General features: G+C 35.8%; 2 protein-coding genes across 2 annotated transcripts in view; one reads left to right on the top strand and one right to left on the bottom strand.

Annotated features, from left to right (window-relative positions):
• The window catches only part of nuak2 (NUAK family, SNF1-like kinase, 2), a 30,226-nt gene extending 13,985 nt beyond the window's left edge, over window positions 1–16,241 (bottom strand). Inside the window, exons 1-3 of the mRNA XM_039682316.2 lie at window positions 15,981–16,241; window positions 12,005–12,125; window positions 11,233–11,384 (exon numbers count right to left, since the gene is read on the bottom strand). Coding sequence (XP_039538250.2) covers window positions 11,233–11,384; window positions 12,005–12,125; window positions 15,981–16,238 — 531 coding nt within the window. The 5' untranslated portion in view covers window positions 16,239–16,241. The remainder of the gene's footprint in view (window positions 1–11,232; window positions 11,385–12,004; window positions 12,126–15,980) is intronic.
• Window positions 16,242–17,539: 1,298 nt separating this feature from the next.
• The window catches only part of dstyk (dual serine/threonine and tyrosine protein kinase), a 23,617-nt gene continuing 22,802 nt past the window's right edge, over window positions 17,540–18,354 (top strand). Inside the window, exon 1 of the mRNA XM_039682508.2 lies at window positions 17,540–18,085. Coding sequence (XP_039538442.2) covers window positions 17,908–18,085 — 178 coding nt within the window. The 5' untranslated portion in view covers window positions 17,540–17,907. The remainder of the gene's footprint in view (window positions 18,086–18,354) is intronic.

Raw genomic sequence — 18,354 nt, 5'->3', positions numbered from 1 at the left:
TTAGGTAAACTGGTCTGAGCGCTTACAAATACAGCTACCAATGTTCAAGTATCTGTGCAACTTCTCAAATAAAAACTAGATGCAGTTGATAAACTAGATGCAGTTACGGAAGATATTTATCACGTTTTGAAGGCCCATCTAAAAGCACACCTAATCCCGCATAGATCTGAATGCAGAGAAGCTCCAAAGCGATGCTGGTGGTCTTAAAATTATCAGTGGGGAAAACTATCACCTCAGTTTTGTGTTCATTTAAAGACACAATTTTTTTGCAAGCCAAGATGTAACCTCATCTTAGCATAATAAAAGAGAAATGGAAGCAGACGGATCATTTCTCTCAATAGGTGTATATACGTATATTGTGGTGTCTTCAGCATAAGAATGGAAGGCAACACCATGTCTTATTAAAATATAGAACCCAATGGTAGCATGTAGAACGAGTAAAGGGAGGGCGCCGAGATCGATCCCTGTGGAGGTGAGCGACAGAACAGAAGAAATGACCTATCCTGAACAAAAACTTTCTGTTCCATAAATAAGATTGAAACCAGTTAACAGTTAAAAAGATAATTGAAGTAATTTTCAAACTAAAGCAGTGTTCATTTTGACAACAAATTTTGATTTAGTTTTAGTCTTTTGACTAAAATGCCATTTAGTTTGTCATATTTTAGTCATCTGAATTGTTTTAGTCTAGTTTTAGTCAACGAAATTCAATATGATTTTAGCAGCCTGGTCTCATTGTTAATACGTAGGTATTTTAAGTTTTTTGCAAAGATAGAAAACATACTTTTTTGTACGTTTGGATAGATGCTGAAATGTATAATATATACGTATTTGCAACATTTAAAAGTAACATTATTATGTTTTTACAGCTACAAAACGTTAAGTATTTACGTATATTCTATGTCATAAAGATATCTGTATCCCTTTTTACCATTTTATGTAAGATCCCGTAAACCTAATCCCAAACCTAAACATAACTACACTGTAAACGATTTCTGTTGTTTTCACAGGATTATACAGTTTTTGTCAACAGTTTCTTACTGTATAATCTTTGTACAGTAAGTTACAGTAGAATTTAGTTGTTTTCACAGTATTATTTTGTTTTTTCAACAATTATGTACTGTGCACACAGTTGACAGTATGTTACTGTAGAATTTCAATGCATTCTGGAAAAATTATCAGTTACTGTTAATCTAAATACAGCAGTGCAAACTGACCGCGAAAAACTCGACACACAGTTCCACGGGTAAAATTGCTAGACCTCTAATGTTATTATTCTTACATTAAAAAAAAAGAAATGTAGCACTGGGCCAGTGACCATTAACAGCCTTAATTCAGTGTGCATGAGAGCGCATTTGAATTTTGAAAGAGTTTGTCGTGTCAGTGGTGCCGCTGTCTTTTCTGCCGACCAGGAACTTCTTCATCTGGTAAGTAATAATTATTATGGATTCTTGCTATAACTTTAAAGTTATATAGAATAGCTGACCACAATTTCTGTATTCAATTTAATCTATTCTAGACATTTTACTATAAGATGTACAATTTGACACTCTTCAATTTAACCTAGGGACATGTTACTGTCAATTTAAATACATAAGTACGAAATGACTGCGAAAAATAACCACAACAAGCTGCCATTTTATGAAGAACTCTTCAGTTCCCTTATTCCCTCTGTGAGAGCGTGCAGGCTGTGCATCGCGCCGCTGTCGTCTGCAATGTTTTCGCCATAGCCTACATATGATATATCTGGTTAGTAATTTTATATTTTATGCAAACCATATCAGTTACTTACATTAACGGATTAAGGTTAGAACTGGCCGCGGCATGAACTATATGAAGTTACTTGATTAAATGTGATTTTATTAACATGTATATCATATATAGCCTCTTATAAGGTCAAAATGGTCTAATCAGTTTTGTTATTTACCACGTTATGTCGGTGGAAACGCCTGCACGTTCATTATTTTATAACTTTATAGGGTTGGGAATTGAAAATCGATAAATGTATCCTTAAATCTGATATCCAAGGTTAGGATTCGGATTAGCCTATTGTTATAAAATTAAAGTTTCGATTCCTCTTATTGATTTTTTCACGCTTATTTTTGTGTAAATCCTGACCTGGCAATCTGCTATTTAAGTTAACGTTAATGTTTACCTCAGTGACAGTCTCTACCGCAGCGCCCAAAAAGTGCAGTTTTGTCCAAATACAAAGCTATGTGTGACATTTACAGTATTGTCTGATATCGTAATTGTTTTTATAACTATGTGTAAACTGACATGTAACGTTACTTATTTGAAGGGAAAGACGCCCTGTCAAGCTTCTTTTGTCATACGATGTAACTTAGTATCACACAAGCAAGATTGACGTTTTCACGTGACCGTAAATGAATTGATTTTAAACAGTCCAACAAACAAGATAGTATTAAGTGAATTACACTTTAGACATCATTTTGTCTGTTTTTGCTGTTTAGCTAAAAAAAAACAACAACAACAAAAACGCTTTTACTGTAAAAACGTCTCGTCTGTTCTCCTTTTCCACAGGTGTGAGCTGTGCATATTAAGAAGACCCCATCCATCTTGACGACCGATGAATTGTAAATCTAATCTAATTTAATTATTCTATTTATCCAACTACTACTACTATACCTTGGCCAAATACTGACCCACTGAGAACATTTTAAACAGATTATTTGCTATCTGTGAATTTTGAACAGATAATTGCCTATCTGCAAGTTGTTAAGAATTGTTCTGGTTCAGTTCCATAAAAGCTTGGATAGAGAACTTCCTATTGCAAATGTTAGAACATTAAGTCTGCATATAAATGATTATTAATACCGTAATGCAAGTTTTTCATGGCACATGTGCATGATGATATTGTTTTGTGTTTAGATTTTTTTAAAGGACACTGGATAACACACTCTAAAAAATGCTGGGTTGTTTTAACCCAACTTTGGGCCAAATATGGACAAACCCAGCCGTTGGGTTAAATTTTTACATTGCATTTTTAAGCCAACATTTGGTTTTGTCCATATTCTACCCAAAAATTGGGTTAAAACAACCCAGCATTTTTTTAGAGTGCAACTTGTCATTTTGTAATACTCATCTGGATTGGTGGTTTACTCGTCAAAGCTAGTTTATACATTTCTCCCAGCCCTGCAAATCTGGTCATCTAGTTATAAAGGAGCCCAAAACCCTTTAAAATCAGCAACAGACCAGTCTGACCAGTTAGACAGTCTATCTCAAACCAATAGACTATCTAGTTTAAGCCCCCCCCCCCTTTCTAATAGATTGATCAGATAGCGCCCCTTTAATCTTTTCTATTTTACCTGTTCATAATCATTTTTGCATGAATTGAAACGCATGATTGTTCATGATTTTCATGCATGATTTAAATTGTATTATATTACATTATTATTATTCATGTATTTAATTTTATTCATGTATTTAAATGTATATATGTAAATGTAATGTGTTTGAAAATACACAATAAACCTTGAGCAGTTAAAGCTTCAATTGTTCTTTTTTCTATTTCCTATAGTGCTACTGTGCAACCTGTAGAATATGTAGAAAATCCATAGAAATATTATTTTAACTGTTAAATAATACTCTATTTCTACGGATTTTCTACATATTCTACAGGTTACACAGTAGCACCAAATAAATACAATAACATTTCATAACTGTATAATGCTATACAGTATTATTAAAAATTAACAGTGTAATACTGTACTTTAATATGGTAAGAAATTACAGTAAAATAATGTTATTTGATTTTACAGTATGCTTAACAGTACTGTAGTTAGTGTTAAAGTAATTTTATTGTTGAATGAAATACAGCAAGTACTGGATAATTGTTGCCAGTAAGTTACTGTTAATTTGACAAGACATTTTTTTACAGTGTATTTTATACAGAATATAAAAAAGGATAAAACATAATGGACAGATGTGTTGGGAAATGGCAGTCAATATGGCATTAAAATATATTTTGAGCCACCAATCCTACTCCTACCCCTAAACCTACCCCTAACAATTCGTTAAAACTACGTAAACTAACGTTACAATGGGCTATATGCACGCATAAGTTCCGCATTTGACGTAAGGATGCTCGTCCATTTCCGGTTGTGTAGATTAAAGCAGAGGAAAACCGGAGAAAACGGGATTATGGCAGAGTCTTCAATATTTACTGTCCTCCCGTCTTTGAAACGAAACGTACATACGTTTAGATGTAATTTTATATATAGTTATGTTTATTTAATATAATTTTAAAAAGAAGCATAAACACAACGAGGGGTGTCTGTTTTATCTGTTTTTGTGACTAACGTTTCATTAGTATAACCATGGAGTATAAAATTCAATATAAATTCTCGGTATTGCATTGGACTCTACGATCGGCGGAAGTTATCGAGCATCCCTAATGCTTCACCGGAAATAACGCCGTGCATAGAGCCCATTATGAAGAAAAACGTGACTAACAGAAAAGTATAATCACAATAATATATGTATTGCGAAAATGTCAAAACCGCTACTAAAAGCCGTTCACATGAAGATGCTTTGCAGTCGCAGTCCTCTCTGGCAACATTGTAATAGTTTTGTATGAAGTACAGAGCAGAATTTAAATTAATAATCAATGAAAATGTTCATCCGGCTTCAGTTCGCAGCTTCGCACTATTTCAAAAGAACTAAACCAACCGTCACAGTCCTTCATGTCTCAATCTGTGATGAGGCAGGGAAGAGCTAATGACCATTTGATATCTCTGCCGTAAAACACGACGTATCGCTTCTCAAGGGCGTGATTTTTGAATTTGAATTCATCACCAGCGCGGGATTTGACGTGTACGGTTGCTGCTGAGAATGGAGGCGAAGATCACGACTGGATAAAAGGTTGAATTAGGATTTTTTTCTTGTAAACAACGTAGGCTATGGATTCTAAAGATTTGGATTACATCAAACTAATAAAATTGATGTCTTTTGTGAATTTATGTTTTGTTTTATAGGAGAAAACACTTTCTGTGCCTCACGGCAAATAAACTATATTACAAAATGGTTAAACGAGTAAAGTTAAAGAATGTATTTTTAAGGTTTTATAGTGTATTGTTTAACACCATGCAGGCGAAACGAGCAAAATGTTAATATTTATGAGTATTATATCAATAAATGAGACTGAAAACGTAATGAATAAGACAGTTGAATGCAATAGAGTCAAAACATAATGCTACGATTTTAATATGCATAAATTGTGATATGTACAAATGTGTACATCGGTGGATTTGTTCAAACGTAAATAAATTACGTTTTTGTGCTGTCAATAACGTAAATATTTTACATTTTAGTTCTGTAAATACGTCAGTATTATACGTTTCTGCGCATATAAAACGTAATTATATGTACGTATGATAGAACTACACTTTACGTACAAATGCCTACGTATTCTCATGAGATCACATTGGATTTTAGTCGACTAAAATATAATGGGTTTAGTTAAATTGTAATGCGTTAATTTAGAATTTAGAATAGAATAAAATGTACAAACCCATACACTCCCGAAGAAAACATCTATTAACCTATTAATATAAATGATTTAAAAGTCTGAACATGCAATACAGATACGGATTTAACTACTGTGATTTAAAAAATATCTTAAAATTAAATAAAAACCACTTTTCCTAAAGTACAACACAGCCTTTTCAATGGATGATATACAGTATACATTCTTTATAACCATGCATACATCCTTCTTTATTCTTTCAAGCAGAAATATTCTTTGTGTAAATTAAATATAATTAATCCTTATTATACTAAAGCTATTAAGAAACTGTGATTGCTTTTCTCTTTTTCTTTGGTTGCTTGATCAATATTAAGGACACAGACCACATTATGTTTGATGCCACTTTCACTTTAAGACGTCGGATTATTTCCAATGACATGCGGATCCAATCGCACTGATGCACATCCGATACACTCACAACTGTTTAAGACATAACCGACATAATTTACATGAATACTGTCCAAAGCGGACATTTAAAGCACTCAATAACCTTGCCCCTTCATATTTATTGGACCTTCTTAATATCTATATTCGATCTCGGACTTTAAGATCGTCTTCCTCGCTCACTCTTGTTCTCCCTAGAACCCGCACTACTTCTATGGGGTCCCGGGCTTTTAGTTTTGCAGCTCCTTATTTATGGAACCTGCTGCCACAGGATGTGCGAAACAGTGAAAGTATTCATGTTTTTAAATCTTGCCTTAAGACCCATCTTTTCCGGCAGGCTTTTATGTTTTATGTGATTTATATATATATATATATATATATATATATGTGTGTGTATTAGGGCTGGGCAAAAAAATAGATTTTTCGATTAATCGGTTTTTAAAATGTGGCCGATTCAAAATCGATTCTCAACGGCCTCGAATCGATTTTTTCCGTATAAAGGGCTCGCGGACGCGGTGCGGCGTCTTCTCGTCTCACTGCACTAGGCAAGCACTAAGCGCTGCAGCTGTCGATACACACTCGCGTTTAGGAGTCGGGACACGACGAAATATTCACTTGCACAATCGGGCCAGCATTGCATCGTAACCTATGATGGTAACTAACGTTTATAATTTTCACGTCTTTTTAAGTTTTAGTTTAAACATTCAAGCGATATTAAACCATCCCGTGCTCGCGCACTCTCAGAGATGTCTTTCACTGCGTGCACATACAGTAAAGCCAATCCGCCTCAAACAGCTCGCCTGAAACAAACGTTTTATCCCTGGATTATATCGCTTTAACAGTTAAAAACACGCGACATAATGTCAAAACTCTGGTATTGGTGAGTAACCTTTTAAAGACAGTCTAATGTCTTAAATAAGCATTAAACGCGTGTGACAGACAGACAGTACAAATGAGACAGGGATCCGTTCTTAAAGTGAACGCAGCCATATGTGTCTGTCATTAATTCTGTTGAATTAAAACAATAGAATATAGCATTAATTCTAAGCAATCAGAATTAATAGCCTTTGTATTTAATTCAGTCTTGGACTAAAAAGACTATCCAGTGTTATTTTACATTGGATTACTTTATTCAGTTTCTGTAGTATTTCTGACATACCAAAAAAACTCTTTATTCTATTCTATTTATTTGCTACTTTTTTCAGTTTAATTCGAAGATTGAAATCAAGCTTCCATGTGTTACTTATACTCTTAACAAAAAAACAAAACAAAAAAAAAACATTTAGGTAAGATCAACGTAAAAAAAAATGTCTAAATATTTTTATTTTTATTTATCTATATCTATCTCAAACATAAAATAACATAATCCTGTTTGATCAAGCTGTGTGACTGTTCTGACTTTTTTTGCATATTGCATCAAAATCCTGTCTTTTCTTTGTCTGCATTTAGTGTATCTAAAATAAAAAGAGTTTTATATACAGGTTTGTGGCTCTTAAAAAACTTTTGCTGGTAATTTACTCACCCCCATGTCATCCAAGATGTCCATATTTTTCTTTCCTCAGTCGAAAAGAAATTAAGGTTTTTGATGAAAACATTCCAGGATTTTTCTCCATATAATGGACTTACATGGGAACCAGACGGTCCAAGGTCGAAAAGACAGTTAATAACAGTTTCAGATGCAGCAGACGATGAATAAGGGTCTTATCATGCGAAACGATCGGTTATTTCAAAACTTATTCCAAAAATGTAACTTTTCTAAGGACAAATGCTAGCCTAGCTCTATTCTGTGAGGCGCGTTTGTAACGTCACGTAATACGTAATTACGTTCAAAAGGTCACGGGCGACGTAGCCGGAAGTACAGAATCAAAATCGTCCGACATCGCTGTTTTACCTTTTAATTACTTTTTTGTAAACAGCGTTTGAGTTAGTTTGCACGTTCAACCTATGCGTTCAACTTGTAAACACTGACTCTGTACTTACGGCTACGTCGCCGTGACCTTTTGAATGTAATCCTGCTGCCGCCACAGAGTGCCATTTAGTTTTATATAAAGTTTAAATTATTTTGTTGTCTCAAATCGTTGATAATGTATACTGACTTTGCCCTATGCTGCAATAAATTTAGTTTTGCATTCATTTACATAAATCAGCTGCTTGAATGACAATTGCTGATGTAATTGGGTTTTCATGTGAGATTCTCAATTCATTCAGTTAACTGATGCTCTGAGGTAGTTTTCAGACTGCAGACTCAGCAACGATTGTATTTAATTGTACAGTACAATTATAACATAGAACAAACATCTTCATTTCATGTCATTAAACATAACAATATTGCTGGCCATACACTGATGAGAAAGTGAGTCCGGTGTGCGATACTTGGAGTTGTCCTAGACGTGGCGCAGCGCTGCGCTTCTCATTCGGTGTGCGACCCCCTTTACGGATGTGTATTTCACTGCCACTTCAATTCACTGTTCACACACACACACAAAGTCCCCACTTGGTTGGATAGATATCATTCAGAAAGTTCCCTCTTGGCTAGTGTGCAGCGACACTGCTGTGTTAATACATGTATATGTTAGTAATATAGACATGTGTGTGCAATGGCACATAACTATGGCAAGTAAATTGTTAGGGACTGCATAACAAAGCATAGAAAGTATATATGAAGAGAGAGCGTTAAATAAGAAAAATAGTATATATATATATATATATATATATATATATATATACATAATGTATATAATAGATATATAATTTAACTGTAATGAAGACATATTTCACTGCCAGTTCACACACACAAAGTCCCCACTTGGTTGGATAGATATCGTTCAGAATGTCCCCTCTTTGCCAGTGTACAGCGACACTGCTGTTAGTAGTATAGAAATATATAGTTTTAGATCGGTAAGATTGTTTATGTTTTTAAAAGAAGTCTCTTCTGCTCACCAAGGCTGAAATTATTTGATAAAAAAAACAGTAAAATTGTGAAATATTATTACAATTTAAAACAGCGTTTTTCTATGTGAATATATATATATATATATATATATATATATATATAATGTATATAATAGATATATAATGTAAGCGTAATTAAGAAAGATTTAACTGCCAGTTCACACACACACAAAGTCCCCACTTGGTTGGATAGATATCGTTCAGAATGTCCCCTCTTTGCCAGTGTACAGCGACACTGCTGTTAGTAATATAGAAATATATAGTTTTAGATCGGTAAGATTGTTTATGTTTTTAAAAGAAGTCTCTTCTGCTCACCAAGGCTGAAATTATTTGATAAAAAAAAAACAGTAATATTGTGAAATATTATTACAATTTAAAACAGCGTTTTTCTATGTGAATATATATATATATATATATATATATATATATATATATATATATATATATATATAATGTATATAATAGATATATAATGTAAGCGTAATTAAGAAAGATTTCACTGCCAGTTCACACACACACAAAGTCCCCGCTTGGTTGGATAGATATCGTTCAGAATGTCCCCTCTTCGCCAGTGTGGAGCGACACTGTTGTTAGTAATATAGAAATGTATAGTTTTAGATCGGTAAGATTGTTTATGTTTTTAAAAGAAGTCTCTTCTGCTCACCAAGGCTGAAATTATTTGATAAAAAAAACAGTAATATTGTGAAATATTATTACAATTTAAAACAGCGTTTTTCTATGTGAATATATATATATATATATATATATATATATATAATGTATATAATAGATATATAATGTAAGCGTAATTAAGAAAGATTTCACTGCCAGTTCACACACACACAAAGTCCCCGCTTGGTTGGATAGATATCGTTCAGAATGTCCCCTCTTCGCCAGTGTGGAGCGACACTGCTGTTAGTAATATAGAAATGTATAGTTTTAGATCGGTAAGATTGTTTATGTTTTTTAAGAAGTCTCTTCTGCTCACCAAGGCTGCAATTATTTGATAAAAAAAAAAAACAGTAATATTGTGAAATATTATTACAATTTAAAACAGCGTTTTTCTATGTGAATATATATATATATATATATATATATAATGTATATAATAGATATATAATGTAAGCGGAATTAAGAAAGATTTCACTGCCAGTTCACACACACACAAAGTCCCCGCTTGGTTGGATAGATATCATTCAGAATGTCCCCTCTTCGCCAGTGTACAGCGACACTGCAGTTAGTAGTATAGAAATATATAGTTTTAGATCGGTAAGATTGTTTATGTTTTTTAAGAAGTCTCTTCTGCTCACCAAGGCTGCAATTATTTGATAAAAAAAAACAGTAATATTGTGAAATATTATTACAATTTAAAACAGCGTTTTTCTATGTGAATATATATATATATATATATATATATATAATGTATATAATAGATATATAATGTAAGCGGAATTAAGAAAGATTTCACTGCCAGTTCACACACACACAAAGTCCCCACTTGGTTGGATAGATATCATTCAGAATGTCCCCTCTTCGCCAGTGTACAGCGACACTGCTGTGTAGCAATATAGACATGTATATGTTTGAGCATTATATAATGACACACCCACACACACACACATATATGTGTATAAGTATGTATAAGTTACAAAATGAAGACAAGATTTCACTGCCAGTTCACTTCACTGTTCACACAGACATACAGTTCAATTGCAGGCTATATGAGTCCCCTGTTGGTAAGGTAGACATCGGCCAGAGTTTCAGGTCCCCACTTGGCATGTTTTTTTAAAAATAAAAAAATGCATATTTAAAGTTATATTATGAAAAAAGACCTTAAAAGAGAATTTTGTACGTCATTTTTGTTTCTTCAAAATGACCAGAAACACTAGTCCCCTCTTGGCCAGTGTAGAGTGATAGTCCCCTTTTAGTAATATAGACGTGTATGTGTGTGTGTGTGTGTGTGTGACTCACGCGATGGCAGTATTGAGTGTGTGTGTGTGTGTGTGTGTGAGTGTGTGTGTGTGTGTGTTACTCACGCGATGGCAGTATTGAGTGTGTGTGTGTGTGTGTGTGTGACTCACGCGATGGCAGTATTGAGTGTGTGTGTGTGTGTGTGTGTGTTACTCACGCGATGGCAGTATTGAGTGTGTGTGTGTGTGAGTGTGTGTGTGTGTGTGTGTGTGACTCACGCGATGGCAGTATTGAGTGTGTGTGTGTGTGTGTGTGTGTGTGTGTGTGTGACTCACGCGATGGCAGTATTGAGTGTGTGTGTGTGTGTGTGTGTGTGTGTGTGTGTGACTCACGCGATGGCAGTATTGAGTGTGTGTGTGTGTGTGTGTGTGAGTGTGACTCACGCGATGGCAGTATTGCACGGCAGAGACGATCTGTCTGAAGAAGAGTCGGGCTTCGGCCTCAGAGATGCGCTGTCTCTCGCTCATGTAGTCGTACAGATCTCCTTTACTGCCCAGCTCCATCACGATCACGATCTTATCCTTGTTCTCGAACACTGAAACACACACACACAGCAGCTTTAAAAATAATGCAACGACGTGTGTTTCCCGAAGAGAATAGCGTCTCAGTCCAGCTCATTTCTGCTGTAAGAGAGTTATTAATATAGTTCACACACTCTTAGAAGAAAAGGTTCTATCAGCGCTACGTATTTGGAACCCCTAAAAGGTTCTGTACACTTTAAAAAAATATAGAACTCTATATAGAACCCTGGGGTTCCGTACTTGGCCAATAGAACCTTTTACCAAAAAAAATGGTTCTATATAGAACCATTTTGGAGTTCCATTCCTGGTTCTAAATAGAACCATTCCTTCTAAGAGTGTATATATATATATACAGCCGCTCTGGAGAAACCGTGATGTTGTACTGCTGAATATTACATGAACCGAGTCAAGCCAAAGCCAGAGGCGGTGTCCGTCATCACTCGACTGATTTCTTTGACATGGCACTAATGAGCTCTCGCTGGCGTTATGTTAATGAGCGGGGTGTAATTGTGGTGCGCTGAAGCACAGTAAAGCAGTTTTTGGGGTTTGTCTTGATTACATAATGAGAACAAACAGGTTTGCGTGACTGAAGAATCCCAGCGATGTGAAACGAGCGCTCTCATCCTTCATGTACCTTCATATATGGAGATGATGTGAGGATGGCTGAGCGACGACATGATCTCGATCTCCCGCCGAATGTGGATCAGATCCTGATCGTCTTTAATCTTCTCCTTACGGATGGACTTTATGGCCACCTGAACACACAAACACAAGCGTCACAGGGTTCCTCTCAGACATCAGTCTATTCCAGTTCATTTAATCATGCTTAATCAAATCATATCGAATCATTTTAACTTATTTTCACAGATATATAGCCAAATAGAGTACAAATGCATTGAAATATTTAGGTTATATGATATTATATTAATAGTTTTAACATATTTAATGTGATTAAAATGTTGATATTTAACATATTACTGCTAATAATATTGAATATTTTAATTGTATTCACACAAAATTCTATTTTTTCGACCGAATGACCGAATTCACTTTAGTTTTAGCGCATCGATCATGAAACGAGAGCAGAGTTATTGTTTGTAATCAATCATACTTTGAGGCATGTATTCCTCTAGCGAGGCGTCTCGCGGGTCACATGACCTCACGGGATAACGTCAGAGGAAGCACTCATTTGCACATGAAGGGATGCGCTTGGTCTTTGTGTCTCGGGTCTTTTGTCTCTTTTGTGAGTCTGTATGCGAGTATCTGCGTGCCATCCCGCATGTTTGACATTCCACAGGGTGTGTGTGTGTGTGTGTGTGTGTGTCTACAGGGTCACTGAAGACCAGCAGATGGACAAACACAACTGAAGACGCACAGGAATGTCACACACACCTGCGCTCAAGCGTCAGACTGAGGTGTTTTTAGAGACCAAACAACACACACACACACACACACACACAGAACAAATAAAAGTGAAGCTCAAAACAATCATTTCTAAGAGTGAACGATGACGCAAACAGGGAACGTTATTAACAGGCGTTATTCAATAGAATAATACTTTAATAATACGTTCCTCCAAATACTCAAGTTTCTTTAAGTTATCTGGTCTTTAATAGTGTTCTCAAAACGTTAGAACAAAAACATTATTTATACGTCCTTCATGGGGCGTTTTTATCAAATGTTTTAGTTGGATGCCCAGACAGCAAACCGACATTGAATCAACGTGGAAACGACGTCTCTCATGACATTGAAACAACGTTGATTTGCTCATCGAATTAACGTTGAACCAACGTCAGACGCGGCATTCTTCAAAGCTAAATGAAAATCAAAAATTGGTTTGCTTTCATAACGTTGAAACAACGCGTTGATTTCAAGTTGATTTTCCGTTAGTTTTGAAAGAATGACGTGTCTGACGTTGGTTCAACGTTAATTCGATGAGCAAAACAATGTCAGATCAACGTTGTTTCGATGTCATATTTCCACGTTGATTCAATGTCAGTTTGCTATCTGGGTGTTCATCTAACTTTTGTTATATATTACTAGTTTCAGAACGTTCAGAGAAATTTCTAAAGTTACATTCTGAGAACACTCTAAAGTAACGCTCCGATAACATTCAAAAGTAACGTTCCGATAATATTCAAAAGTAACGTTCTGATAATATTCAAAAGTAACGTTCCGATAATATTCAAAAGTAGCGTTCCGATAATATTCAAAAGTAACGTTCCGATAACATTCAAAAGTAACGCTCCGATAACATTCAAAAGTAACGCTCCGATAACATTCAAAAGTAACGTTCCGATAATATTCAAAAGTAACGCTCCGATAATATTCAAAAGTAACGTTCCGATAACATTCAAAAGTAACGTTCCGATAATATTCAAAAGTAACGCTCCGATAACATTCTAAAGTAACGCTCCAATAACATTCAAAAGTAACGTTCCGATAATATTCAAAAGTAACGCTCCGATAATATTCAAAAGTAACGTTCCGATAACATTCAAAAGTAACGTTCCGATAATATTCAAAAGTAACGCACCGATAACATTCAAAAGTAACGTTCCGATAATATTCAAAAGTAACGCTCCGATAACATTCTAAAGTAACGTTCCGATAATATTCTAAAGTAACGTTCCGATAACATTCAAAAGTAACGTTCCGATAATATTCAAAAGTAACATTCTGAGAACACTCTAATGTAAAGTTCCGAGAACATTCTAAAATAAAGTTCCGAGAACAATCTACTGTAACCCTCCGAGAACATTCAAAAGTAACGTTCCGAGAACACTAAAGTAACATTCTGAGAACACTCTAATGTAACGTTCCGAGAATATTCAGAATGAACGTTTTCTTAACTGGATTGTTCTAGAAAGGTTTTCTGAGGCCTCGGTCATGATAAACGTGGTTTCGCAGCTCCTGTATCCCCTGAACAAAGACGCCATGATTTCTGATTAACCATCAGTGTTTCAGGGAAGCTCTATAAATAGCCTGAGCCGTCGGGCGTGTTATCGCTAGCATCAGCGAGTCTGTTATCAGTGCTGAGAAAGACCTGTCTCGACTCGCCCACACTAACTCTCTCTCTTTCCTGAGAATCATGTCATCATGTCCTTCCTGACACTCGAGCCCTCGGGGGAGTGAGCGCAGCGTCTGGGATTCTGGCGAGGGAATTTTGGTTTATTTTTCGATTTTCAATAATAATAATAATTATTATTATTATTCAAAATTATATCTATATATCTGGGAAGAAAAACTGCGTGAGATATTAAGATTTGCTCTCAGAGAACAATTATCAGAATAGTTACTAAGAGTAAAACTTATTATAAATACTTCATCTTATTTTATTTATTAGCCTAAATCAAATGTTAAAATAATTCAATATTTAAGTTAGTGCAGTTTGCGGTTTGTGCTTGACAACAGAATGTTAATGTTCAAAAACATGTAAATAATTATTATTATTTGATAATAAGCCTGAGATAATAAGACGTGTTTTCATAGCAAAAATAGTTTTCCATCTAAAAACTACGTTTAAAAATAATTAAATTGGCTGTATAAGTCATTTTAACTTAAATAATATATGTTTAAATTTCTTAAATGTCATTTTTACAGCATATAAATCATATAATATTTTGTTTCGTGCCTCTAAAGTAAGAAAACACACTTTACCGCAAATATCTTTCCAGATATTGACTTGACTTGACTAATAATTATATGATCAATGATTTAGGTTGAAATGATTGCGTTAAATTTAAGTACAGCAACAGTGTGCACACGATGGGTTTCTCTCGACAAGCAGACGTGACATCACTTCCTGCAGGAGCTCGTCCTGACAAACACAGCAGCCTCTCAGAGATGGGTCATGAGCCGGGGTCAGAGGTCAGGGAGAGGCACTTCTGACCCCAGATTGAGAGGAATGTGTGTGTGTGTGTGTGTGTGTGTGTGTGATGGAGCCGCGGGCGAGCGAGAACCGGACGGACACACACAGTAAACCTGTTTGCCGAGGCTTTACAAACAACACCATCCTCAACATCAATCAGCCTTTACTCTATAGATCAAGGTGTTCTACTATTATTATTATTAACATAATTCATGATCAAATAGTCAAAACAACAACTTTAAAATATTAGATATCACGCAGTCATTTAATATTAATGATATTATAATATTATTCTTAAATACAGCAAGTCATGACTAATAAATTACTTGAATTATTGATTGAATCTATTTATGTGTTGGTGTTATTGTATTATTCATGAGTTATTTATAATAATATAATGAGTATTGAAAATCAGTCGTACATGTAACCAATGAAATATTACGACTTCTCCTAGTGATTTAATATTAATGATAATATTATAATATTATTTGTAAATAAAAAAATACCACAGTTAGAAAAATGCTCTTACATGTGATGTATCATAATATTATTAATAGCCTAAATAATAGCACAGTTAAAGATAGGCCTACTCTTGTCTATTCTAACACTGTTATTAATAAATAATAATAAAAATCACATCGATGATACTAAATCGCCGGTTGTTACTCTTTATTTCTTGAGATATCATTAATGTTAAAGCAGTGTGTTGATGAATATCTAATCTCGCGATGTTTCTCACCATTCTCCCGGAGCGGTCCACGGCTCTCTTCACGCGCCCGTACGTGCCGTTCCCGAGGCTCTGCAGGAACTCGTAGCGGTGTTTGATGTTGTGTTTGTGATGGTGTCTCTTCACCGCCTGACGCTTCGCGGGAGAATCTCCCGGAGCCCGTGCACACCCGCCGCCGTCCATATCACACACGATACCCTGAGCCGCGACACACGCGCTGTTGCGAGCGAGTGCGCGAGTGACGCGCGCGCTGATCATACACAGGCTCATGAGAGGCGCGTGTGGGCGTGGCTCCGCTCGATGGGCGTAGCTCTGACGGGAAGGACCGCCCCCGCCCTAAGCGCATTGTTTGTTTTAAAAATAAATGATTTATTGAACAAAGATCACAAAAGTCAAGTCAATTTCACCGTCATTAACTCAGCGCTTTAACATTAGATGTTTCAAAGCAGCTTTACAGAGATAACAGGAGATTACAGTAACAGGTTGTTTCAATAGCCGAATAAAAATAAATAACACGGAACTTAAAAAAATACATTAAAAATATTTCTTTAGGTGTAATGAAGGCGTCATGTGTTTACAGTAGAGCAGTGATGAACTGACAGTCGATTACTGTAAATCACCGTCAGAATCGGAACATCAGTGGAGATAAACAGACCACTGTGTGTTATTGATCTGCAGTAATCACTAATCACCATACCCCCGCGTCTGTTCATAATGTCCACAGGAGGGCGCTAATACTGCGGTACAACATTCCCATTTCATCACTATTAAAACTGAAAGTACACTACACAGGGATTTTCCATTTTAGGGAAATCCACACAAAAAACCCGGTGTTTATTAAGTAAAAAAAAAAATACAACAAAGTTACAGCTTTTAATTTGCAACTTTTAATTTGTTTTATTTTCTTATTCCACTTGACTACTCTTTTTACGATCTCTGCAATCATTACAAAACAATGTCAAATTTACTTTTAAATTATATGTAGGGCTTTATTTATGCAAACACATTTAATTTGAGTCTCTGCTTTCGCCACTAGAGGTCGCCAGGTTACAGGCTTATAGTGTGGATGTAGTGTACATCAATGTAGTGCACTTGGATCCACACACTAGCATACTACTCTAGCTATTACAGCCATAGAAGATTAGAGAACTGTAGTAGGAGTAGATACTAGCATGCAGTGTATCCCAATTTGCATACCTGTATTGTGTACTTCATTGTCCATTTTACAAAGGTGATTGTGACCATTTGACAAGTTTTTTGAGTCGTACACTGAAACTGAGGAATATTATTGCGATAAAGATTAGCTGAATGCTAATTCTGTCCTGCAGCACCACGAAATACAGTTAATTAAAATGGGTTTTATCAACATTTTAAGTATAAACATCATGCTTTGCAAAATCTTAATTATGAATAAAGAGTCGAAATCATGACGTGCTAAATCGAAGTTATGACTTGAAAAGCTGAAATTACTTTTTTTTTCTCCATAATATCTCTTCTACCAGACTTCAGTAATGAGCGGACTACATTTCCCAGCATGCACCGCTCGCGCCGCCTCCCGGTCGTCCTCCTCTCCTAATGGACGGGCAGCAGAACAAGCGGCTGGCTCCCGTTCTCTGGGCTGAAAAGTGAAACATTCCCGAACGGAACCAACACAAACACCGGGATTATCGATGATCTGCGGGAGAAAGGGTTCCGAACACCCGCGAACCAGAACCAGCGACCCGGTTCGGCCTCCGGTCCGCCCGAGTGTGTGTTACTGACACACACACACACACACACACACACGCTAGTGTTAGTGTTGTTGTTGTGTTGTGTTGTGTTGGCTCGGTCCATCCCGCAGTGATTCGGGCCTGTTTGGATGGATATGTGACACACACACACACACACACTCATACACACACACTCCGGGTTCTGGTTCTGGTTCTGGTCCGGGATCACGATGGAGAACCCGCAGAAAGCAGGTCCACTTCTCAGAGATCTGACCCGAGCCTTCAGTCACTACAACAAACACAACCTCCTCCTGAAGAAGAACCTGAAGGAGACCATCGCGTTCTTCAGGGAGATCCGGCAGAACCACAGCAACACCTGCAGCACATCTGGACCCGAACTGGACTCAGGTCAGAACAGTAGTGGACAGGGGAGCAATACAGTCAGAATATGCGTTACGAATTATCATTTAGAAGAAGTTTTATGCTAAAAACTAACGTTAGTTGGACAATATCATTATCTATTTTTGGCTGTTTAAATCTTATCTTCGCTTGTTTTTATTTATGTTTAGTCATTTTAGCACTTAAACTCAAATTTATTATGTTTCTGTTTTTAGCAATTAAAAAAAACCTTTTTATTTATTTATTATTTATTTTATTTATTTAATATTTTTTAAAAT

Source organism: Pimephales promelas, chromosome 2 (genome assembly GCF_988280905.1).
Source record: "Pimephales promelas chromosome 2, fPimPro1.hap1.1, whole genome shotgun sequence".
Classification (NCBI taxonomy): Eukaryota; Metazoa; Chordata; class Actinopteri; order Cypriniformes; family Leuciscidae; genus Pimephales; species Pimephales promelas.
Note: the sequence above shows the minus strand (reverse complement) of the source record. Positions and strands in the feature narration are given on the sequence as shown.